Source organism: Oryctolagus cuniculus, chromosome 14, assembly GCF_051225735.1.
Source record: "Oryctolagus cuniculus isolate XC-2025 breed Fujian yellow rabbit chromosome 14, ASM5122573v1, whole genome shotgun sequence".
Lineage (NCBI taxonomy): Eukaryota > Metazoa > Chordata > Mammalia > Lagomorpha > Leporidae > Oryctolagus > Oryctolagus cuniculus.
The window spans coordinates 43,588,491-43,614,057 of NC_142880.1; the positions used below are offsets into that span (position 1 = coordinate 43,588,491).

A 25,567-nucleotide genomic window follows, 5' to 3' on the forward strand; every position below is an offset into this window, starting at 1 on the left:
GTTCTCGTTAAAGAACTTTCTCATGGTGAGAGAAAGTGTGTTATTCGCTGTATGAAAAATGGGTAGATACTAAATATGCCTTATATATATTTGTATATGCTTTTCTTGGTAGAAATCGTAGAAAGTTATGTTAAAGTAGAGAGAGAAAAAGAGAGATCTTCCATCTGCTGGTTCCCTCCCCAGATGGCCACAATGGGCCAGTGCTAGACCAGGCCGAAATCAGAAGCCAGGAGCTTCATCCAGTCTCCTAATGTGGGTGGCAGGGGCCCAAAACACCTGGGCTATCCTCAGCTGCTTTTCACAGTCCATTAACAGGGAACTGGATCAAAAGAGGAGCAGCCGGGACTCAAATTGGCAGCCATATAGGATGCCAGCATCATAGGAAGTGATTTTACCTGCTGTGCCACAACGCTGGTTCCTGATTAGTTTTTAAAGCAAAATTAAAAGTGAGACACGGAGCGGGAGGGGGGGGGGGCCGATCTGTGGCGTAGCGGGTAAGGGCACTGGTTCGAGTCACGGCTATCCCACTTCCAATCCAGCTCTCTGGGAAAGTGATGGAGAATGGCCCAGGTTCTTGAACCCCCGAACCCATCTGGGAGATCCTGAAGAGGCTCCTGGCTCCTGACTTCAGATTGGTGCAGCTCTGACTGTTGTGGCTGTCTAGGGAGTGGGCCAGCAGATAGAACCTTCTCTCTCTCTCTGCCTCTGACTCACTGTAGCTCTTTCAAATAAATCTTTAAACAACAAAAAAAGTGAGGCAAAGGACTAAGGGGAAGAAATAATTCTATTCTCATGAGTGCATGAAGTCACTAATATATCAGATGAATGAAAACTTTCTAAGAGATATACATTATCTGAATCAGTTCTTAAGCAGATCATACTATTTTTAAAGACTTTATTTATTTTAGAGGTAGGGTTACAGATAGAGGGGGAAAAAGGGAGAGAGAGAAAGAGACGGGGTGGGGGGGCGGGGAGAGAGCTTCCATCTGCTGGTTCACTGCCCAAATTGCTGCAATGGCTGGAGCTGGGCCAGGCTGAAGCCAGGAGCTAGGAGCCAGGAGCTTTTTCCGGGTCTCCCATGTGGGTGCAGGGGCCCAAGCACTTAGGCCATCTTCTGCTGCTTTCCCAGGTCCCTGCAGAGAGCTAGATCTGAAAAGGGGCACCTGGAACACAAATCAGCACCTATAAGGGATGCTGTACCACAGATGGAGGCATAGCCCCCTGTACCACAGCACTGGCCCCAGCAGATAATACAACTTAAAATTACATGGTGGAAGATAGAAATGGAAGCACTTCTGTTTAGGTAAATTCGCGAAGCTTTTTAGAGGTACCCAGTACACAAGTCATTCTTCTTCATGGCCAGATGGCGTAGTGTTCCTGTGTCTTCCTCTGAGTGTGATGGTTGTCCTCTCATCTTGCAGTAAATTTCTGGCTCTCTGATGAACAAGTGAAACAAAGGCGATCCCAAAATAACTCATGTTAAACAGGTCCTGGATCAAGGTGATGTCCACTTTCTGATAGCTTAGGGGTCTCTCTAGGAATTTGGAACAAGGTTGGTGCTTGGAAGTCTCATTGCAGACCTTTCATTTACACTGCAAACCAAGACCTCTGGACTCTTAACTGTCCAGAGGACAGAGGATGGAATAGAGGTCACCTGCTCTGGGGAAGAGAGAAGAGACATTCTCATAGTGAACAGATGCTTTGTGCCCTGAGGTTAGATGCAGCAGGTTGTTGGTAGAGATCTCAGCCTCAGCTTCTCCTCAAACTTAGATTTGGATGCATTCTAGGGCCCTGTTTCCTCTAGAAAGAATCATATAATGCTTAGCCTACTTTCAAAAAGCTTCCCTACTAATTCTTTGTCCTATTTTTTCACAGCGTCTTTGACTATTTAGAAGGAATCTTGATTGGCCCAACATGACTTTTGGCTTTATTTTGGGAAGATTATTATTCCCCTACATTTTGTCTTCCATCTCTTACTCTTACTGTTCCTTGCAGTGTTATTCATGGCATTTACTCACATTTGTCTGATTACTGTCTGCCCTCCTTCCCATTTACATGCACTTTTTCACTTGTTTTTCATTCACTTATTCTGGTTTTTTTTTTTTTTTTTTTTTTTTTTTGGACAGGCAGAGTGGACAGTGAGAGAGACAGACAGAAAGAAAGGTCTTCCTTTGCTGTTGGTTCACCCTCCAATGGCCGCCGCTGCTGGCGCGCTGCAGCTGGCGCACCACGCTGATCCGATGGCAGGAGCCAGGTACTTCTCCTGGTCTCCCATGGGGTGCAAGGCCCAAGTATTTGGGGCCATCCTCCACTGCACTCCCTGGCCACAGCAGAGAGCTGGCCTGGAAGAGGGGCAACCGGGACAGAATCCGGCGCCCCGACTGGGACTAGAATCCGGTGTGCCGGCGCCGCAAGGCGGTGGTGGATTAGCCTAGTGAGCCACAGTGCTGGCCGCATTCACTTATTCTTTTCTCTCATTCCTTCCAAAGTGCTTTCCAAGTCCAATGTCATGTGCAAGAAGGTGATACCAAAATGAATGACCAAAGGAGCAACATGTACCTGTTCTTTTGCATGTCTCACGTTGTAGACCTCTGTATTTTGTTTCTCTGGATAGATTTGAAGTTTCTGGAAGGCTGGGACCTTCCTCATTCCCACAGATTAGCCCACCCCCAGAACTTAGTAGATGCTCCGTAAAAGCCAGTGGAATAAAAAGTGTTTATTTCTTGCACATCATTCTGAGATTTAGTGATAGATTTAGTGTTTGGATGTCATTTCCATTTTCAAATATAGCAAAACCAAAATTATTTCCATCCATTCTCACTCATTCAACATCATTCTCAATGTTGGGACCTGGGTTAATTTGTAATTACTTTTGCAGTTTTTGGGTTATCTGAGGCAACCAGGTGGTAACATGGAACTCTGGCCACAGTTTGCTTCTGGACCTGGCTCAGGGGCCTTGCATTGATTTTTGTTCTCAGAATCCATGGTTTCCTAGGAAAGCTCACTCCCCTTTGAGTTGGGCTGTGACTCTTGCCGGGTTAAGTGAAGAAGCCTTTTGATTCTGCTTTTGCAAACTTAGAGATGGAACTGGGACAGGTTTTTGTTTTGAGTAATGCCTGGAAAAAGAGGAACTTTTCATTTTATTCAGAATTTAAAACTAAAGGCCTCCCAACCACCTGGAGATTTTTATTTATTTATTCAATTATTTATCAGCAAAGCAGTGTGACTTGATTTTTTATGCCTGACAGTTGAGCAGTCAGACTTCTTTCTTGGTTGGGGCCTGTGCTCAGCCTTCCTAGGGACAGCAGGGAAAGAGCCAGCAGGCACCTTTTACTGGGTCCAGGGTGGCGGGGGTGGGCTTGTTAGAGCCAGTGCTCCTGTTAGCTGTCAAGGCTTCTCAACAGCAGGTGGAGCTTTCTGAGCTGCCGTCTGTCTGCACTTGCTGCCTTTGCTGCAGGAGTATGCTGAAGGTAGATCCGGTGGTTTCTCAAGCAACCACCCTTTCACAGACACACATTTCTTCTCTCTTCTTGTGGAGCTGGAGAACTCACTGGGCATCTGATGATTAAACCAAAACAGAAACACCGGCTAAAGGTACCTAGGGCTCATTGTGTAGATAGCTATCCTCCAGTGAATTATAATTATTTGAGGTTGCAGAGCAGAACCTGTTTGGGAAGCCTGGCTTCCTTCCCTGGTGTATTCACGGAGAATGTGAGTCTCTCTGTTCTTCAGAAAAATAACTGCAGGCCATAGAACACTGTTGTCTGAGTTATCCCAGCTTCTCTCAAGCATCTGATTCTTCAAGATCCCTGTGTCTCCTGTGAGAGTTCTCAGAAATTTGGTTCTCAGCTTCTGAGCCTTTCTTCTCCTTCTCAAGGATATTTTGAAGAGAAGTCATCTGCCTAAATTCTCCCCAGTGACAACTTTCTTCAATTTATTTCATTCTTATATGTACCCATCTACATAACTACAAAAATTAGTGCCATAGCTTTAAATGTATTCCCAGCTTTTAGAAAAACCTTTTGTATTAAAACTAAAGTTGCCACCACCCCCCCCCCCCCCACAGAAATGAACAAGGAGGTGCCAGGAACCTTCACCCAGTCTCCTGCACTGGCAACATCTTCTATGACGGTGGTAACTGTCAAACCAGGAAGAAGGCTGTGCTACAACCCACAGAGCTGATTCATTCCAATTTTACTCAGTTTAAGTTCACCTATGTGTGCACATACATAGTTAGTTCCATGTGCTTTCATCACTTTTAGGTTCATGTAACACCAACATTTTTTTTTTTTAATTTATTTATTTATTTGGAAGAGTTACACAGAGGAAAGGCAGAGAGAGGGAGAGAGAGAGAAGGAAGTCTTCCAACCGATCGTTCACTCCCCAGTTGACTGCAACGGCCGGAGCTGTACCAGTCCAAAGCCAGGAGCCAGGAGCTTCCTCCAGGTCTCCCACACGGGTGCAGGGGCCCAAGGACTTGGGCCATCTTCTGCTTTCCCAGGACACACCAGAGAGCTGCATCGGAAGTGGAGTAGCTGGGTCTCAAACTGGTGCCCATATGGGATGCTGGCACTCCAGACCAGGGCGTTAACCCGCAGCGCCATAGCGCAGGCCCCACCAACACTTTCAAAATACAGACTTCTACAGAATTATCTTATCACCACAAAGCTCCATTGTACTATATTCTTATAGTCCTATACATGCCCTACCCCATCTCTAACCCCTGGCAACCACTGCTCTGTTGTTCCATGTCTATTATTTTATTTCAGAAGTGTTACATAAATGAAATCATATGCTCTGTAACTTTTGAGATTGGCGTTTTTTACTCAGCATGATTTCCTTGAGATCTGTCCACTTTTGTGCATGTGTGACTTGTTCTTTCCTCCTTAATGCTGACCAGTATTTCATAACATTGATGCAACATTGTTTGCTTAACCATTTATCCATTGAAAGCCATATCAGTTCTTGGCTATCATAAGAAAGAAAAGCTATGAACAATCATGTTAGGGGGTTTTGTTTAACAAAAGCTTTCATTCCTTCAGGATAAATGCCCAAGAATGTCATTGTGCTTGGTCTTTGGTTAAGTACATGTTTAGTTTTAAAAGAAACTTCCCAACTGTTTTCCAGAATGAGTATGCTGTGTTATACTACCACCAGTGATGCATGCATTATCTCTAGTGTTTTTCTGTTTTTTTAAAGATTTATTTATTTGAAAGACAAAGTTACAGAGAGAGAAGGTGAGACAGATATAGAGAGGTGTTCTATCTGCTGTTCACTCGTCAAATGTCCACAACAGCAAGAACTGAGCCAGCCTGAAGCCAGGAGCCAGCAACTCCATCTAGGTCTCCCACATGGGTTGCAGGGGCCCAAGTAATTGGGCCGTTTTCCTCTGCTTTCCCAGGTACATTGTCAGGGAGCTGGATCAGAAGGGGAGCAGACAGGGTTTGAACCAGTGCTCATATAGGGCACCAGTGTTGCAGGCTGTGGCTTAACCTGCTGTGTCACAATGCCAGCATCTCCATTGTTTTAACATCTCAGAAATCCAGGATTTCTTTAAGAAATTTGTCAATGAGCAAAGTTAATCTCCAATGCCTGGTATTTTAGGGTAGAAAGTTTATATAATCAAATCATAGTAATTCACGTTTACCATTACTTTCCATAGGTGCATTCTTTAGTGTATCAGATTCTCTATGTGCATCTTAAACTTTTATCTGATGTAGGTACAAATGAATGATTGGCAACAAGCAAGTAAAGCCAAAGGATTGTGAAATTGCAGAACCATCTATTGCATCATAGCCCTTGTGTGACTGAGCATTGGATTTGACTGGGGCATCACTTGCCTCCTGCTCCTGTAGCACTGTGTCTTTATATGGACTGTGGTTTCTGGTTTGGCATACTGATAAAAAAATGTGGAACCACCCATATATGTAGTTATTTATAATTTCTTTCCATAAGAATATAAACTATTAAAATCAGTGAGAACATATGTATAGTATAACATATCCCCTTAACTGGCTGGGTGAGCTGCAACAGGTTACTCTGAAGTACGTAAGCATGTACAACTACAAAATGGGATAAGAAAGTCTCTAAGGGATGTGAGATAGTTAAGAAATGGCAGATATGAAGCAGTTACCATAATGCTTTTCCTGTAGTTGCTGCCAATAAATGACTCTCTTTTTCCTCCTGACCCCTATTTTAACTTACTCAATATAGATAAAATAATACAAATTTGAAAATAAGTTGTAAAAATGTAACTATGTAGTTGAATCTGGTCTGTGACTCATTAGTTTTTTGTTTTTTTAAAAAGCAAAGAGAGAGAAAAATACATATATCCCATCTATTAATTCACTCCCCAAAGGCCTACAAAGGCCAGAACTGGCCCAGGTGATAACCAGGAACCAGGAAATGAGTCTGGGTCTCCCACATGAGTGTCCTGCTGCTTCCCCGCGTATACATGCAGGAAGCTGGAATTGGGAGCAGAGCTGGGACTTGAACCCTAGTATTCAAACATGGGATGCAGTTGCTTAAATGGGCATTTTAACCAATAGACCAAATGCCCACCCCTGCCTCACTAATCACCTAAGATTAACTGCTTAATCTACTTCTGTTGCCTTTTCTCAGTCATGTGACTCTGTTCTTAACAAAATTGAAAACCTATCTTGGTATTTACACAAGCCAGTTCTGTCTCCACCCTCAGTCACTCAGAGCAAAGCCATCTGTTAGAATCCTTACTTGTGGGCTGGTGCCACAGCTCGCTTGTCTAATCCTCCGCCTGCGGCGCCGGCACCCCAGGTTCTAGTCCCGGTTGGGGTGCCGGATTCTGTCCCGGTTGCCCCTCTTCCAGTCCAGCTCTCTGCTGTGGCCCGGGAGAGCAGTGGAGGATGGCCCAAGTCCTTGGGTCCTGCACCCTCATGGGAGACCAGGAAGAAGCACCTGGCTCCTGGTTTCGGATCGGCACAGTGCGCTGGCTGTGGCGGCCATTTTGGGGGTAAACCAACAGCAAAAGGAAGACCTTTCTCTCTCTAACTCTGTCTGTCCAAAAAAAAAAAAAGAATCCTTACTTGTGGTTCCATTCATATTGGCATAAATTATTTTATACGTATAAATAAATACTGTCAATCCTAGCAAGAACTTAAAAATAAATGAATATTTTTTCCTCCACCAAATAAATAGGTATGAATATTTTGTGTTGATTAGTAGGAAAACTGTGATGTTATGTTGTTACACAAAAGGAAAGTCCTTTTGTAAAAGTAATTTATATTAGAGGTTGGCATTATTGTGCAGTGGGTTAAGCCACCACCTATGACACTGGCATCCCATGTTGGAGCACATGAAATTTCTGTTTGTTTTCAGGTAGAGAAAATTTATATGTCCAAGAGAGAAATTAGAAATAATTGTAGAAAATCATAGAGCACTCTAACTTATTTCATACATTATAGTTACTTAGTGTATGATTATTGGATGAATGAGTTTCATATATTTTCATTTTTAACTCAGGATTACAATAGGGATTGAAAATATATTGTTGTTCATTGACTCCATATTTTATAGTTTCTTTGTTGAAAGATCATCTCTAAAAGGAGATTCCCAAATATATCTTTATCTGTTTGATTAGTGTGGTATAAAAGGTGAGATTCTTCAACACAAGGTTGAGAATTGCAGTTATAGACCTTAAAATGCACAAATGGAAATGGATATACCTAGATAGTCTTGTTTACTTATTTATGTTTCTTTTTAAAGGACATTTTAATAGTCTTGATATTTTGATACAAGACTTCATTTTATTATGAAGGAATCACGGTCTTGGTCCATTGGAAGGAATTAAACTATTTGGGTGTCTTCCTCACTTGTATTGTTTGTGTTGATTGTTGCTCTCACCAGCCATTTATTAGCTAGAGTTTTACCTGGACACTTTGAAAGCGTCATATAAGTTAGACTTGTAGAGACTGATAAGGCTTTTCGGGTTCTATAATGTCTGATTTCTCTTACTTTTTAAAAGTAGAATATTCAGGCTGGTGCCGCAGCTCAATAGGCTAATCCTCCGCCTGCGGCGCTGGCATCCTGAGTTCTAGTCCCCGTCAGGGTACCGGATTCTGTCCTGGTTGCTCCTCTTCCAGTCCAGCTCTCTGCTGTGGCCCGGGAGTGCAGTGGAGGATGGCCCAAGTCCTTGGGCCCTGCACCCACATGGGAGACCAGGAGAAACACCTGGCTCCTGGCTTTGGATCAGTGTGGTGCGCCGGCGGCAGCGCACTGGCCACAGCAGCCATTGAGGGGTGAACTAATGGAAAAGGAAGACCTTTCTCTATGTCTGTCTCTCTCACTGTCCACTCTGCCTGTCCAAAAAAGAAAAAAAAGTAGAATATTCAGAAAGAAAAGATCAGGAAGGAACTGGCCTTCTTTGTTTGGGCCTGCAGATGGCAGTGGGCCAGCAGAAAGTAGACTTAGCCACCCTCCTGCTGCTGCTGGCTCTCCCCTGGGAGGCTGTTCTTGTATGTGGCTTCAGGGAGTCCACAGCCAAAATTGGTGAAGGTTTTATAGGAGAGGACTCATGTCTTCTAAGTGTGTTGTATTTATTTAATAATTTTTACTCAATAGGCAAAGAGACAGATTCAGAAAGAGAGAAATCTTCCATCTACTGGTTTACTACCCAAAAATGCCCACAGCAACAAAGGCTAGACCAGGCCAAAGCCAGAAGCCTGAAACCTGATTTGGATTTGCCACATGGGTGGCAGGGACCAAATACTTGTGCCATCATTACCTGCTGCCTCCCATGCTACACATTAGCAAGAAGCTGGAATCAGAAGCAGAGCTGGGACTCAAATCCAGGCACCCTTGATATAGAATACAAGTGTCCCAAGTGGTGTCTTAACTGCTGAGCCAACGCCTGCCCCTGACATGTACACCTTTCAGGGACTATGAGAAATGAAAGATACCAGAGGCTGCTTTAGTGAAAGGATAGATTTCACCATGCTCAATTGAGATTGGTCTTAAGTACAAGTGTAGAGAAGCTGATTTTTAAACTGCTAGTAAAGAAAGAAGTGAATGAACATGTTACAATGTGCTAACTGTATTTCATTCCTTATTAGGTTTCTGGTTTGATAAAAGGCATCTAGTGCAATTAGTGGGTGCGTATTTGACCAAGGCTTTCACTACTTAGTGTGTAGGCAAGACAGGAAAATGCAGGCTGTCTGTTAGTGCAGTTACTAGAATTAGATGGTTGATTGCCTATAAAAAAAATCAGCTTGGGTATGAGGGCAAGGCCAAGGCTCTTCATATCCCCTGGTACTGCTCTTTGAGCCAAATGCAGCAGAAAGAAAGTATCCAATAGTAAGAGACTGCTTATGTGCAGTATTTGAACAAGGGACTGATTGCCAGTTCTGAGCTATGGCATGTCAGATTTGCTGGCTAAGGGGATGTCAGAGATGACAGACTAGTCATCATCCTAGGTGGGCAGGAGGCCCAATGGGGCAGGATGCATAATCATGTGGTCTCACCTTCTGTATAGAGAAGCCCTGCAGCCACATCTTGGCACTTACTCCTACCCATTTGCAACTTTTGTCCATAGGTGGCAACTAGAGGCACTGCTCCTCCCCGTTCAGGCTTCCTGAATGCTTTGTAATGTTGACTGTCACAAAGAGGGGGCAGACTTGGTACCATAACAGAAGTCATCATTGCTGCGTTAAAACCCTTGCAAGTGAGACTGTCAGTGGAATGTTGCAGACCTGTCTGCACACAGAAGACTTGTCGCTCCCCCTCTTCGTGGAGGAACGACACAGGACCCTGCGCTGTTCTTTCGTCTGCTCGGCCCTCCCCGGGTTTGCTGCTGGTTCTTCCCGGGTTGGCTACCGTCCCTTCCACCTCCGTGGAAGGGCGGTTCCCCCTAGCCACTTTCCCCACTTCCGCAGGAGAGTGGCACACCGCCGGCCGGCTCTCTCGGGGGCTGCACAGGTGTTCCTTCAGATAGATGTTCCTGGTGCATGTTGTCTCTCTCCTCCTTTATAGTCCTCTTCCACCAATCCCAACTCTGCTACCCACACGCCGAGTACGCTGCTCTCCTCCAATCAGGAGCAAGTCCTACAGTTTATTGGTTGAACTGGAGGCAGCTGTGTAGAAGCTGTTTCTCCTTTCTCAGCGCCATATTGTGGGAGAGCAGATGCATAGAATAAGTCTTAATTCCAGTAACTTAGTCTAGTACGAGTTGCTCCCCACAAAGACTGCCATTGGCTGGGCTGATGGGGATGGCCTGTGTCCCCAACTCTAGGGGAGGGTCTGTCAAATGTGTCCACGGTAGAATTGGGATCGCAGCAGATATCAGCAGGAATAAGTTAAAATTTATCACAGAAATTTCACACAGGTTTTAATACATCATTTTGTTTTGAATTATAACAGAATAAGGTCACATGGGTGGCAGTAGCATGTGTTTTAACAAAGAAATGATGTTACATAGGTTAATTGACATGTCACACCCACAAGTAACTCTCTGGTCTGTTATTAAGGATAAGGCTTGTGACAAAGGGAAGCAGTCATCTTGTTCTCTGCCTGTTGTTTGGATCACCTGGTACTGCATTCGGCCCCCACATTGAGACACAAAAGGGGTGCTGAGTGCTCTGATGTCAAAGGAGCTCCAGGTCATGCCGTGCCTGTGGAGTTCACAGAGTAAAATGTTAGCCTAGGAAATGCCAGGCAGACTGCAGGGGCATATGCACCCTCTTCAGGGACCCAGAGGTGTGGTGAGAGGAATTGTACTCTGATGAGCTGCCAAGTGTTCCAGGGACACTAGAGGGTGGTCATTCTCCACATGACCCAGTGACATACAGCAACTTTTCCTGAACCTGGCACCACTTCCAAGTAGCAACTCTTGCTGAAGACAGTGTCTAACCCAATGGGGTTGTGGGGGAATGAAAGGAAATCAGAAATTCCTAATGTCAAACCGTTTTAAGCAGTGTTGGACTTTATGTAAATCTGAATAGTGGGAAGTCCCTCTCACTTCCACACTAATCTTTAGCTCTGTGTCAGTCACATCGTGTCTCTTGTCTCTTCCTGTGTCACATAGTCCTCACCTTATCCTTCTCCTTACTTATGCAACTCTGCAGGGCGTCCATCTCACATGCTAGTAGGTCACATGCTGCCCCCTCCTCACAGGTGGAGCTGCCATGAACACAGCTCATCATTTCAGGCAGGATGTGCTGTGCACGTGGCAACAGTTCCCTCTTTGTCCTTGTTTGCTGCACCTGAAACTGAACCATATCTTAGTCACACAGTGGTTGCCCTCCAAGATTCCACTTACAGGTTGCTAGATTGAAACTGCCCACTTCTGCCTCTGGCTTGCAGCAGCTACGGGCAACTGTGGCTTTGATACTTCCTGTGCTGGACTTGACTGTGTGCCCATCACCATGTACCTGAGTGCAAAAGTAGGGAAACGGGTACCGACTATGTAGCTTCTGTTACACGGGGCTTGTGATAAGTAGCACTTCCTTATGTCAGTGGTCGTCTTCACTGGAGTTTCAGATTGGCTTTACGACTTAGGAAAGATAGCATTTCATACAGGAGAAACTGAAGATAGAGCCTACCTACCATGTATTCCCCAAAGTCAAATGTGGGATAGAGACCACGTCCTGTCCCCCCAGCCCCCTGCCACAGTGAGTGTGTGTGCTTCTCCTTACATATCCTACCTTTAGATGGACATCACCTTGTATCCTGCATTCAAACTGAATCAGATCTTCGCCCTCAGGAGCACAGAGGGGTCACACCCACAGCCTTTGCCAGGTCTCAGGGTTCTGATCCTAATATGCGCTTAATCAGCTAGAAGCTTGCTGCTTTCCAGGGTCCCATAGCCCCAGTGAGTTCTTCCCCAGGTGGTGAGGAAGGGGCTTGCTCTTCTTGATGCATTTTTAAAAGCTTCAGATGGAATCCTGTGGAGGAGGGGCTGCGGCAAGGCATGGTTGTCCTCTTTGATCAGACCGTGCATGATAGGACCCTCCCATGTCTTTATCACAAGGGTTGACTCCACAGAAGCCTATTTCGGTCGCTAAACCAGCCTTCTCTGTGGATCCTTCTCCATGAACCAGGTGTATACATGCCAGCAACCCAGTTATGAGCTGTTCAGTTTCTCCTGCAGAGAATGCTCTGGACATCTCCAAGCTGAGACTGTTAGCAACAGCTCAGATGGCCTGTAGGGGGCAGCATTGCTTAAGCCTGTGGCTGCCTGACCAGCCCATGGATCTCAAAACTGGAATCCAGGTTCCTGCTTCTTCTCTTGCCATTGGGCAAGGATTTATCATTATATTGTAAGTCAGCCACATGCACAGAAGTTTTAGGTTGTTGTTTTGTTTCTTGCCCTTATTTTGTGGTAAGAAATTTACAGACATCCCAGAGACTTTCTTGTTTCTTTGTTCAGGGATATTTTAGGCATTCCATATACCCTTTTACATGTTTAAAAATATACTCTGATTGAATCATGTTGCATTCTGATGTTTGTTGCTTCATCCCCAGTTGACATTGGAAATGACTTTTATGACTCTTTTTCTCCAAATCAAATGAGAAAATTTCCTGTAGGAGCATACGAATTGTACACTGGCAAAGAAGTTACAGGCATCAGGCACCATGGTTTTAATATAAATAGCCTTGCCTCTTCTGCCTCATTTGGTTTTTTCCTTTGTTATTTGCTTGATCCCAAGACCATTTCCTATGTAGTCTCCCCCCGCCTTGTGACTCTTTCCTGGTTTCTCGGGCCAGCCAGGTGGGCTGAATGAATTCTGCCGAGGATGTTACTGGTTGCAGAGGGGAGGGCAGTTGCCAGAGCAAGTCTTCATGCGTTCTTTCCCTCCATTTAGTATAGAATTAAAAAGCTGGGAAACAATTTGCAAAGAGGCATAAACTTCTATTAGACAGAAAAGGAACTTATATTTGCTTGGCAAGTGACAGAAAAAGTGTCTGGTCTGAGAGGAGACCAGGCAGAGTGCCTGAGCGGGACAATAGCTTTTAGGAAGTGTCCTGGGATTTTAAGTCATTACTGTCTGTTCATTGGGTCATTCTGTGGGGATGCCATTGGACAGGTATTTCATATACTGTACTTGATTGGCTTGGGCTCATGGAGATAGCAGGGATCTCCTGGAGATGGCCTATCTCCCCCTTAGGGGCTGAGTCCCCTCTTCTGCTAGGAGTCAGTCTGGGTGGAAGATTGCAGCTAACTTGAAGGCATGATTTAAAAGACAAGGGTCACACAAGATAGCTGGGATCTCCTAGAGTCAGTCCAACTCTCCTCAGGGGCTCAGCCCCTTCTGCCAGCGCTTGGTTAAAGATTGCAACCACCCTGGAGGTGTGTTTTAAAGCCACAAGGTCACACATACAGCACAAGAAGCTACAGTGGGGGAGATGCCAACTGGTCTAGAGACAGGCTTTCCAGCCACAGCTGGCAGCCCACTTGTGAAGGACATTCTGCCTATGTCTGAGGGGCCCATATGCCCCCAGCCCCACTGGACAGCCTCAGGGGACACATGTTGGAATGTCTAGGATGTCCTGGGGAGAAGGTAGTTAAAAATAATAATAATAATACCAGATAGAATGGAAACGGTTTGACCCCAAAATCTTCATGCTACTTCCCTAAAACCTGACAGAAGCATTTTCTATAGAATCCAGATGGACTGCTTCTGATACCTTTTTCTCATACTCTGCTGTTTCTAGGAGTAAAAGGGCTTAAATGTGGTATGATGTTAAGTTTACCAGACTAAGTGACATATATTGAACAACTGGTAGGAACCTGGATATGTTGTGAAAAATACCTTGAGAAAGAAGGTTCTTAAACTTTGTAATATTTCTGTTTGTAAGATTTCTTAGAACAAATATATTATAATAGTAGCTGCCACATATTTATTTCTTTACTCTATGTGTCTATCATCCTGCTTAATCTTCAGAGCAACTTTTTAGGCAGGCATTGTCACCATGCCTATTTTAGAGATGTAAAAACAGAAATGGGGCCAGCATTGTGGCATAGCAGGTAAAGCCGCTGCCTGCGATGCCATATGAATACCGGTTTGAGTCCTGGCTGCTGCACTTCAAATCTAGCTATCTGCTAATGCACCTGGGAAAGCAGAGGAAGATGGCCCAAGTAGTTGTGCCCCTGCACCCACATGGGAGACCTGGAAAAAGCTCCCATCTCCTGACTTGGGCCTGGCCCAGCCCAGGCCATTTGTGGTCGTCTGGGGTATAAACCAGCATATGGAAGATCTTTCTCTGTCTCTCCTTCTCTGTCTGTAACTCTGCCTTTCAAATAAATAAATAAATATGTAAAAAAATTTTTTGAGACATGCATCGAAATAAATGACTCATCAGGGCTAGAATGTTATCAGAATTTGAATCCAAGCATTTTTGCTTCAGAACCTACACTCTTTTTTTTTTTTTTTTTTTTTAACATTTATTTATTTTACTTGAAAGAGTTGCATGGGGGGTAGGGTGGGGGGAGAAGTCTTCTATCCACTGGTTCACTCCCCAATTGGCTGCAACAGCTGTAGCTGTGCTGATCTGAAGCCAGGAGCCAGGAGCTTCTTCCAGGTCTCCCACGTGGGTACAGGGGCCCAAAGACTTGGGCCATCTTCTACTGCTTTCCCAGGCCATAGCAGAGAGCTGGATGGGAAATGGAGCAGCCGGGACTCGAACCGGCGTCCATATGGAGGTAGACCCACAACTACACATTGGCCATCACATGAGTTATAAGAGTTACCTTTGGTCTTCTCTTCAGTAGTATGTAAAGATGAGTTAACATGGTTTCATAACTTAAATGGTATTTTTGTCAAATGTGCTGGAAAAGCAGAGTTTTGCAGACATCTCCACCCAGACAGGCAGCCTGCCCTTTCCTGCCCTGCAGGCAAGGGTCCTAACTTGAGTCTGCTCAAGGCTCACGTTCCTTTTCCTGGGTTCCAGTAAAAAGGTGGGGGGTGGGGTAGGGGTGGGCACAGCCTCATCAGGCAAGGATGCAGTTGAATCTTGGGAGAAGGGAGTGAAGGAAACGGTTTTTGTATTGTTTCCCAGCAACATAAAGGCAGTTGCAAAGGGCTACTTTTTTTTTTTTTTTTTTTTTTTTTTTTTTTTTTTTTTTTACAGGCAGAGTGGACAGTGAGAGAGAAAGAGACAGAGAGAAAGGTCTTCCTTTGCCGTTGGTTCACCCTCCAGTGGCCGCCGCGGCCGGCGCGCTGCGGCCGGCGCACCGCGCTGATCCGATGGCAGGAACCAGGAGCCAGGTGCTTTTCCTGGTCTCCCATGGGGTGCAGGGCCCAAGCACCTGGGCCATCCTCCACTGCACTCCCTGGCCACAGCAGAGAGCTGTCCTGGAAGAAGGGCAACTGGGACAGAATCCGGCGCCCCAACCGGGACTAGAACCCGGTGTGCCGGGGCCGCTAGGCGGAGGATTAGCCTAGTGAGCCGCGGCGCCGGCCGCAAAGGGCTACTTTTTCACATATGTTCCTCTAGGAGATCAGTCAGCCAGAGGCAGGGCTGAATGGCCACATGCTGTGGAAGGAGTTTTTCTTAATGGGAAGCTAGTGGGTGGCTCTTGCGTGTGTCGAATCACCTGCTTTCACCCTGCCCCCTGGCATGTGGAAGGCAGGTTACCATGTTAAGTAGAAAAGTGACTGATGAGGTGATATGTCAGGGATGTTTTTGGTTAAATATTTTACTCTTAATATATTCTGTTAAAATATTACAGTCTTCTTTTGGTAAATTATTCATTATTATCAGAGCAGCCTAACTGACGGGTATTTGGTTTCAATCAGTGAGTCTTGCCTACTCTGTCAATTTTAGTCCATCCCTGTAATTAGGGTAATTAACATGTGTCTAGAGCCCTCCTACTGCTCCTCTTTCATCTACTCCTATTAGGAGCTCCTTGTGGAAGTGTTGAGGCTCTCAGGATCAGTGTTCTAGAAACTGAGCATTAGAGAAGTTAAGTAATCTCCTGGGTCACAGAGCTAATACTTTCCCCAGTGCTTCTCAGGTCCACAGAGCCTTACTCCATGTCATAGTACTGGTACTGCTGTGCCGTGTGACTGACGCACCTGTCCGAATGCTGGTACTACTGTTCAGTTTGACTCACTGCATATGTCAGAATGCTGGTATTGCTCTCCAGTGTAACCTAGAGCAATGGAATATTTCTCATGGGAGATGTTTGAGTAAGTTGGAAGTATTCAGAACGTCATGATGCTATCATCCTTCCTGTTATTATGAATGTCACTGCCGTGCTCAGGAGAATTTAGAGGAAAGTTAAAAAAAAAAAAAAAAAAAAAAAAACAACCCAGGAAAGAAAGAATGGATCTTGCTGATTATCAGCCCTTTACAAATCGTGCAGAGCATCAGCCAGTATTTGGTGACTTGTACAGCATCTTCCACGGTGAGGTAAAATAGACACCACATGTACCAGTTCCTGGTCTGTGCCTCTCACTGTGTTACTCCAGGACCTGGGGCCTCCTTTACTCAGCGAGAGGTTGACCAGTAAAATTAATCCATAGAACTCATAGAACCTGGGCAAAAATAAGTCCTTTGCCAGCACTTTTCATATTTTTAGATTGACCTGCCATATTTAAAATGTTTGTTGACCTGCAAATAACAATAAAAGTGTGTTTTTATGTGTTTAGATTTGCTCAGTGAATAAACTATAGTGTGAAATTGATGTTTCAAGGTTTTCTGTATTAAAAAGTAGAAGCAAGTTCTTTGTGCATATTTGGGAGAAATAAAAGCCACATAATGATACTGTGTTTTCAGCTAAAGATTCGCTTAGTAATGAAAGCACTCTGAAAAGCTTAGATTGGCTTTAGTCATTAGAGAATTGCAAATTGAAATTACAGTCAGATATTACTCGTTTAAAATGGCTAAAGTTAAAAAAACTGACCGGTCCAATTATTGGTGAGGATGTAGAATAGAGAATAGAATTCTCATACATGGTAGGAATGTAAAAAATGGTAGCGCACTTTGGAAAAGATTGGCAATTTCTTAAAAAGTTAAACACATACCCAGAATAAGATCTAGCAACTCTTCACCTAGGTATTTCCCTAAAAGAAAATGTAACTTCATCAGAGACTGTGCACAAATGTACATAGAAGCTTTATTTGTAAGGGTCCCAAACTGGAAATTAGTCAAAAGCCCATTAGCTGATTAATGGGCAAATTATGGTTTATACATACAGGGGTATGCTTTCAACAATAAAAGGAACAAGCTATTGATATACACAATAGCCTAGATGAATCTTGGAGTAATTTGTCTGAAAGAAGTCAGACAGGGGCCAGTATTGCAATGTAGTGGGTAAAGCTACCTCTTGTGACACAGGCATTTCACATGGGTGCTGGTTTATGTCCTGGCCTCTCCACTTCTGATCTAGCTACTTGCTAATGACCTGGAAAAGCAGCAAAGGATGGCTCAAATGCTTGGGACCCTGCACCCATTTGGAAAACCTGGAAGAAGTTCCTGGCTACTGGCTTCAGGCCAGCCCAGCCCTGGCTATTGCAGTCATTGGAGGAGTAAACCAGTGGATGAAAGACCTTTCTCTTCCCCTCTTTTTCTAATGACTAAAGCCAATCTAAGCTTTTCAGAGTGCTTTCATTACTAAGCGAATCTTTAGCTGAAAACACAGTATCATTTTCTTTTTTTGTGTATGTGACAACTTTTTCCAGGGTTCTCGTTGCTTTTATGGGGAAGTAAATTTTTAAAAAATATTTATTTTACTTGAAAGGTGGAATTACAGAAAGGGAGAGGCAGAGGGAGAGAGAGAAAGACAGAAAAAGATCTTCCATCCTCTAGTTCACTCCCAAAATGGCCACCATGGCTAGAGCTGGGCCAGTTGGAAGCCACGAGCCTCTTCCGGGTCTCCCATGTGGGCGCAGGGTCCCAAGGACTTGGGCCATCTTTCACTGTTTTCCCAGGCACATTAGCAGGGAGCTGGATCAGAAGTGGAGCATCTGGAACTTAAACCCATATGGGATGCCGGTGCTGCAGGCGGCAGCTTAACCTGCTGGCCACAGCACTGGCCCCTCGAACTCTGACTTTCAAGTACATAATAATTTTTAAAATATGTATTTATTTGAGAGGCAAAGTTACAGAGAAAGGAGTGGGGCAGCCAGGACTCAAACCGGCACACACAGGCTTAATCTACACCACAGTGCTAGCCCCTAAATAAATCTTTAAAAAGTCAGATAAAAAGAGCGTACATCTGGTATGATTCAGTTTCCATACATCTTTTTAAATGTGCAAGCTAATGTCTAGTGACTAAAAGCAGATCAGTGACCCCAGGGTGGGAGGATGACAGAGAGCCTAGGCAAGCTTTTGGAGTGAGGGAGCTGCCCACCATCTCCATAACTGTGAACTTTTCAGGAGTTCAGACATAGGCTTCAAAAGATTGTGGAAAATGCACATTATCCTTTAATTCTGAATTTCTGTGGACTTTTGGAGGCATACATCCAAACTTACTACAGTAGACACTTTATTTTTTTTTTAAGATTTATTTATTTATTTATTTATTTATTCGAGAGGCAGAATTATAGACAGAGAAAGAGAGAAACAGGGAGATCTTCCATCTACTGGTTCACTCCCCAAATGGCCGGAACTGGGTGGATCCAAAGCCAGGAGCCAGGAGCATCTTCTGGGTCTCCCACATGGGTGCAGGGGCCCAAGCACTTGGGCCATCTTCCACTGCATTCCCAGGCACATTAGCAGATAGCTGGATTGGAAGAGGAAGTGCAGTTTCAACTTAAGGACCCTAAAGGTGAGGACTGTTGGCCAAAATGTCAAGGAGGAGATCCCTTGATGGGAGCAGCTCTCTTAATAGGCACTTGCAAGATGACATTTCCATCCCCTAGGAAGCTGGAAGCATTTTCTCCGCGTACAGACCACTGCCAGCCACCAGGGTCCATTCAGTTTCATTAATTGCTCTTTTTCAGTTCCCTGAATGGTACCCCAGAGATCTTAAGGAGTTAATGGACTTCCAGGAAGCGGGCAGGGCTCTTTCCCTGGCTCCTGCGAGGCCTGAAGTAGACCTTGCTTCTCCTCTGCCACACTGTCTGTTTTCTCCTAGGCCTCTGGTGATGTTTCACGGTCGTGGCGGTGAAGGAGTGTCAGTGTTTTCAGTGCTGAGGGGGGACACACTCTCCTTGGAAGGACTGGGCTATGCTGGCTGTCTCTGGGGGGGCTGGCTTGGGTGTGATTGCATCAGGGTACCACCTCTGGGTCTTCCTGGGCTTGGAACTGAGTTTTTTTCACCATGTTGCACGCTTCCTTCTGTTCTGAGTGTTGTAAATCACAGTTTGCTGATTAATAATGGATTGTAGTGTCTCTGCTAAAAATAAACTGAAACTCTCTCCCTACTGACTGAGATTCAGAAGATGTTCCTGTTGCCTGAGGGGGTCCTGTCCTATTTCCATCTCGCTCCGGATAGTGCCTCGGAGGAAGGGGAAAGACCGGCTTCCCTTCCCTTTCCTCCTCCTCTTTTGTGACCGTCCCTCCGCCTGGTTGCCTGTTTATTTTTCTCCACTCAGCAGCCGGGCTGTCGGGCTGTTTAGGATGCTTCTCCCTCCTCCCTCTCTGCCTGCCTTCCCTTCCTGCCGTGCCTCCCTCTCTCTCTGGGAGCAGCCGCCTGGCGCCCCGGCTCACAGTGCCCTCTCCCCTGCCCAGCTGTGGACATGGCTGGAGGAGCTGCAGAAGGAGCTGCTGGACGACGTGTACGCCGAGTCAGTGGAGGCCGTGCAGGACCTCATCAAGCGCTTCGGGCAGCAGCAGCAGACCACCCTGCAGGTGACGGTCAACGTGATCAAGGAAGGCGAGGACCTCATCCAGCAGCTGAGGTGGGAACATGGACCTCCTGAGGACCTGCTGGGTGTGACCCCCTTGCTGTACCTCTGCCCCGGGGTGGGAGGCAGCCCTCCTTTCCTGCCTCTCTCCCTTCTCCCTCTTCCCTTACAGTGTTTTTAACTCCATAGTTTTTCTCACCACAACCTTGATTAATAAACCTCAGAATCTAGCTTTTGTCAATGCTTCCTCTTAACACTTTTAACCTTGAAAATTTATTGTAAACAAATTAATTGGAACCTCCTGGGGTTGGGTCCTGAGGTGCTGAGGCACCTGCCTGGCTAGCGGATGGTACAGGCCATCTCTCAGAGACCAGGCCAGGATGTGGTGGGACACTCATCCTAGAGTGCTCCTCTGGCTGCGGCTATTTGGGATGCTTTTGTTGCCTGCGTAAGCAGATTCCTTCTACTAGGTTGCGGGTACCATTTACATAAATTTAATCCCCAAACCTATCATTCAGAGGGCAGTTTATCAAATGATTGACAGATAACCATGCCTAAGGTTACCTTTGGTAAAAGAGAGCCAGGCAGAAGTGTCTTAATCAAGACTTAAGTGATTGCACCAAAGTTTAATCTCATAACCAATGTGTGACTGCAGTTGTACTAAATGGGTTTTGTCTGTTTTCTCTACTTAAGGAGAAAAGTGACTAAAATTAAACTCTAGTAAGTAATGACCTGTAATTATTAGGCTTCTTGCACAAGTGAAGTACAGAAAATGCCAAAGGAATTCTTCAGTGCGTCCTCAGATGGACAGCACGCCGTGCTTAGAGGAAGAGCCTAAATTGTTTTGCCGGAGGGGCAGCAGTTTCCATTTCTGAGACAAAGTCCAACTTCCTGCCAGCTCTCTTCCTCCTGAAGACTTGAGTTGCTGGATCTGCTGTCTGACAATGTGTGACTTTCTCACTCAATTCCTGTTTGTCTTGTTAAAATCCCGTTTCCCTCATGTGCCCTCCTCAGGGACTCCGCCATCTCCAGTAACAAGACCCCCCACAACAGCTCCATCAGCCACATCGAGACGGTGTTGCAGCAGCTGGACGAGGCGCAGGCGCAGATGGAGGAGCTCTTCCAGGAGCGCAAGGTCAAGCTTGAGCTCTTCCTGCAGCTGCGCGTGTTCGAGAGGGACGCCATTGACGTGAGTCCCCCACACCCCCAGCCTCCCTAGAAGGGTTGAGGGGAGAAGAATCAAGAAGGCCCAGGTGCGCTCAGAGCTTCCTCAGCATGGACTCTGAGGTGGGATCCTGCTGTGGAGGCAGCACAAGGGCAACAGCTTCAGTGGCAGGAGTGGAGCAGAGTGAGGGCTGAGAGTGTGATGGAAGACGGGGCTCTTAGAAAGCGGGCCTTGGTCTGGTGCGCCTCCACCTTCCTTGGGTGGCTGCATAGCACTGTCCTGTCCTGATGCAGAGACAGGAACAAAAGGCACTGAGCCCTCCTCCTCCCTGCCCCCCTTTTCCTCTCTCTCCCCACCTCTCCACTTCCTCCCTTTCTCTTTCCATCCCCCTCTCTCCTGTTCTTCCCACCAGGAGAGTGGCTAAGCTGAGCCTGTAGGGATAACATTCTAGACGGTAGGAAACCCCACAGAGGTGCTCTCCCATTATCTAAATTCTGACCTTTGCTTCTCATATGTGAGCAGGAGTAGGAAGTACAGGCCTCCTTTTATTTTTCTTCAACATAAAGAGAGTGGTTCTGAGATGAGTGCTAGGGAAGATTAGGTCTTTTTTAATTTTACATAGTGCACGCAAAGGTAAGTATAATTGGATGAGACTGAATCTGTGAAACACGAAACCAGAACTCTCTTGGGCGTGTGTGAGATGGCATGCTGGTGGCCATGAGTGACCGTAGGCCTGCTTGGAGCACCTCTGAGTGGAATCTGCAGAGCGCACCCTCTCAACACTCATTACTTGTCCTGGTTTTGAACTTGCCAACAGTGCTTAGAGGACATCAGGCAGGCCCTGACTCTCAAGTGCCACAAAAATCAGGGTTGACAGGGCTGGGCATTGACTGCCCTGGATAACTTGATTCAGGGGGACTTTGCTTGTGGTAGCCCTGTTGCTCTTCCCAGCCTGACCGCATACTCCACCTGCATGGCATGTGGGACAGGGGCAGCACAGGGCTGGCCGTTCTAGGCACCTTTGGTTGACTGCCAGTCTAGACTTCCAGCACTGTTTGCATTACAGGAAGACCTTCTTGATTCTTCTCATTGTCATCCTCAGTTAAAAACAACAAAGAAGTTACCTCCTCAATACAGTGCCTTATTGAGTTCTGTCAAGAGTCTTGACCTTTGGATCTGCTTGAAGGCAAGGAGATAAAAGGCACACCTACTAGTCCCTGCCCACCAGGGACCGACAAGGCCTGAGCCTACACCCAGCTTGAAGCAGTGGCACAGTATAAACAGGAGACTTTGCAGGCCTGCTTTCTCCTCTGACGTCAAATGACTTGATTTTGTAAAACTTAGCTGCTCACTGAGTATTTTCAGTTAAGAAGCACAGCAATCAGAAGCATAATTGAAGTTCTTCCAGGACATTTGCATTAATGATACTTTAAAGGGAAAATTTTTTTTAAATTATATTTTCATTTTCATTAAGTCAGTTCAGGAAACAAAGCATTCTCATGCCTTTTCCCCACCCTGGAGCCACAAATTTGCAAGTGCCCAGATAAAACCTGTGTGCCAAGCCCCTGGTAAGTGTGTTTCAGAGAGCCCAGGAAATTAAATCTGCAGTTAGTCTTAGAGGCCAGCATCAAATGTAGTTTAAAAGCTTTTAAAAGGTCATAGCCCAAGAACCTCCACCCTCTAATAAACCTGAAACGTGAACAATCTGAGCAGTGAGGGATTTGGGATCTCCTCTCTGATTTCCCTGAGATGCACCGGGTTAAGCTTATGGTAGGAATTCATCTGTTGTCGCCTAATTTTCAAAAAACCAACGTCATCATCTCCCTTCTTCCCATTGGTGTGGCCATCACCATTTCTCAGTGGCATATAGAGGTTTTCTATGGCTTTGTGGAATCCTCTTTTTAGAATATTGACATTTCAGCGTACAGATATTCCAAATAAAATCTTATTTAATCTAGACTAACAAAATCATTAATGTAGTATGCTATGGCAGTTTGATTAAAAAAAAAAATAAAGAGTCATAATTACCTGTAAATTCAGGAAGAGAAGTTTAGACTTTCTACAAATTCTAATATATTTTTTTAAAAAGTCAGTTCAAACACTGACTTTCACTTTTTTGAGTTTTGTTATTTTCATTGATTTCTTTGCTGAGCTGTCAACAAGCTGTAGTGCTAGACTTTAGAGCAAGATCTTCTGATGACCCTTTGATCATGGGCGTCCTCGGGGTTTCTTTCTGCTCCATGAGTGTTTGTAGATCCTGCTGGCTTCAGCACCTTGATCTTTGTTTATTATCCATTAGGTGCATGCATGTTGTCTGACACTGGTGTCCCTGGGAGAATTACTCATGTTGTCTGAGTATGGTGTCCCCATGAGAGTTATTGCTAGCCCGTAGCAACCTGAATTTCTTCTCCTTCAGTGCCAGAAAACAATGCCAAGGAAATGAAAATTCTCCTTAGAGGAGAAATAAAGATTAAAGTTACAGTGTGGTTTTTTTCTTCTTTTCTCTCAGTTACTTCATGTGTATGTATGACTTGGCATTACTTAACTTGCTTAATTTTATAAAACAGTGCAATTCAATAGCACACATTGGATGCCCCAGTAATAAAAGTAAATCAGGAAGATTTGTGCATTAGGAGTTTTGGGTCTTCACACTTGATCCTAGCCAGAAGGATGAGAAGTGATGGGAGTTTTAGGTCTTTATTGTTGAAGTTTTTTGCATCTTTTACCTGAATCTTTATGTAAAGTCCCTCACATTCCCAATTTCTGTACTAACTTGATCAATGTTCATGTGAGTAAATAAACTGGGATCCACGGGTTATACTATTCCATTAGAGTATATAGTATGCTTTCACAAGGAGTATTTTTCCTCCTTTCTTGATTCTATAATTTTATTCTTAATTTTTTTTTGACAGGCAAAGTTAGACAGAAAGAGACAGAGAGAAAGGTCTTCCTTTTCCTTTGGTTCACCCCCCAAATGGCCGCTACGGCTGGCGCGCTGCGGCCCGTGCGTTGCACTGATCCAAAGCCAGGAGCCAGGTGCTTCTTCCTGGTCTCCCATGCGGGTGCAGGGCCCAAGCACTTGGGCCATCTTCCACTGCCTTCCTGGGCCACAGCAGAGAGCTGGACTGGAAGAGGAGCAACCCAAACAGAACCAGCGCCCCAACCAGGACTAGAACCTGGGGTGCCGGCGCCAAAGGCGGAGGATTAGCCAAGTGAGCCGTGGTGCTGGCTGTATTCTTAATTTTAAAAAATCATATTATATAAGTTTTCAAACCTGTCCAGAAATGGTACAATGAAACGTGCATATGCTTGTTCTCCAAATTCAACAAGATTTGACCTCCTTTGCTTCAAATATCCCTTCTTTTGTTACTATTGAGGTATAATGTTTTAAAGAAAATCTTTGCCAGTTAATCATTTCACTCCTAAAGACTTTCCTAAGTGTCTAAAAGATTTGTGTACTTACCCATAGAGCACCCAGCCTCCCCAACTAGGCAGTCACTTCTGACTGTCTTCTGATACCCAGCTCATGTTCAGATTCATGTAGGTGCCTGCATTGGATGGCTAATTCCCTTCCCAGAACTGTCTGTCTTTCTGCTCCACTCCCTTTTGTCATGCCATGACTTGTCAGGATAACTGGATCAATTGGTAAAGGAACAAGTCCCACATTCTGCGTTTGCTCACAGGATGTCCCTAAGTTGCTAAACTGTTTTTCTTTGATATTTCCCTTAACTTAGCAGTTAGATACAAAACTTGTTCATACTGAAGTTCCATTTTTGTGCAGAGAGACTCCAGGAGCTCTCTATCAGCACTGCTCAGCAGGGAGACTGAGACTGATGTGGTGCTGGGGCACTGGCATTCCAAGCCTTTGCCATCACAGTTGACTGCATGGGTGATCATTGCCTGAGGCAGTTATTTTATAACAACTTGGAAGTAGATCATTTTCTAAATTTATTATTCTGTGCACATTTAATAGTTGGATTTACCTATAAGAAGGTACTTTCTTTCATCATGAATTGCTTAAATAATCATGTCTCCTTTAATTACTAATTTGCATAATAAAGACTAGGCTCCAAAGAGTTTTTCATTTATTTTTTGGCTTTTTAAGCTCTTCTTCCTTTATTTAAAGACACCATTAGAAATCAGTGGATTTTTGTGTATTTACCATATTCAGTTGTAATTTTTTGGGGGGATGGCTAATTGTCCCAGCTTTGATTAGTGAGAACTCCTTCAACTGGCTTCTGTATACATTTATTTTAAAATATCTTTGAAAACAGCAACTTTATTGAGCTATAATTTATGTGTCACACAACCCACCCATCTCCAGTGCACACTTTCTGTGTCCTTTTGGCACATTTAGTCCTTTCTTGCTTGGCACGGTGAGATATAGCAGTGCATGTTTATTTTTCTGCTCCTGATCTTATACGGTACTTCCTTCTTTCAGATCATCTCAGACCTGGAGTCTTGGAACGATGAGCTTTCTCAGCAAATGAATGACTTCGACACAGAAGACCTCACCATTGCAGAACAACGGCTCCAGCACCACGCAGACAAAGCCTTGACAATGAACAACCTGACTTTTGATGTCATCCACCAAGGGCAAGATCTTTTGCAATACGTCAACGAAGTCCAGGCCTCTGGT

The 25,567-nt window shown here is 45.0% G+C and overlaps 1 protein-coding gene across 4 annotated transcripts in view; it reads left to right on the top strand.

Moving 5' to 3' along the window:
* Positions 1 to 25,567, top strand: part of TRIO (trio Rho guanine nucleotide exchange factor) — a 375,250-nt gene that overhangs the window by 213,069 nt on the left and 136,614 nt on the right. For all 4 annotated transcript variants that reach the window (XM_070056594.2, XM_070056595.2, XM_070056598.2 and 1 more), the window contains exons 12-14: positions 19,648 to 19,817; positions 20,778 to 20,952; positions 25,370 to 25,565. In XM_070056594.2, coding sequence (XP_069912695.1) covers positions 19,648 to 19,817; positions 20,778 to 20,952; positions 25,370 to 25,565 — 541 coding nt within the window. The remainder of the gene's footprint in view (positions 1 to 19,647; positions 19,818 to 20,777; positions 20,953 to 25,369; positions 25,566 to 25,567) is intronic.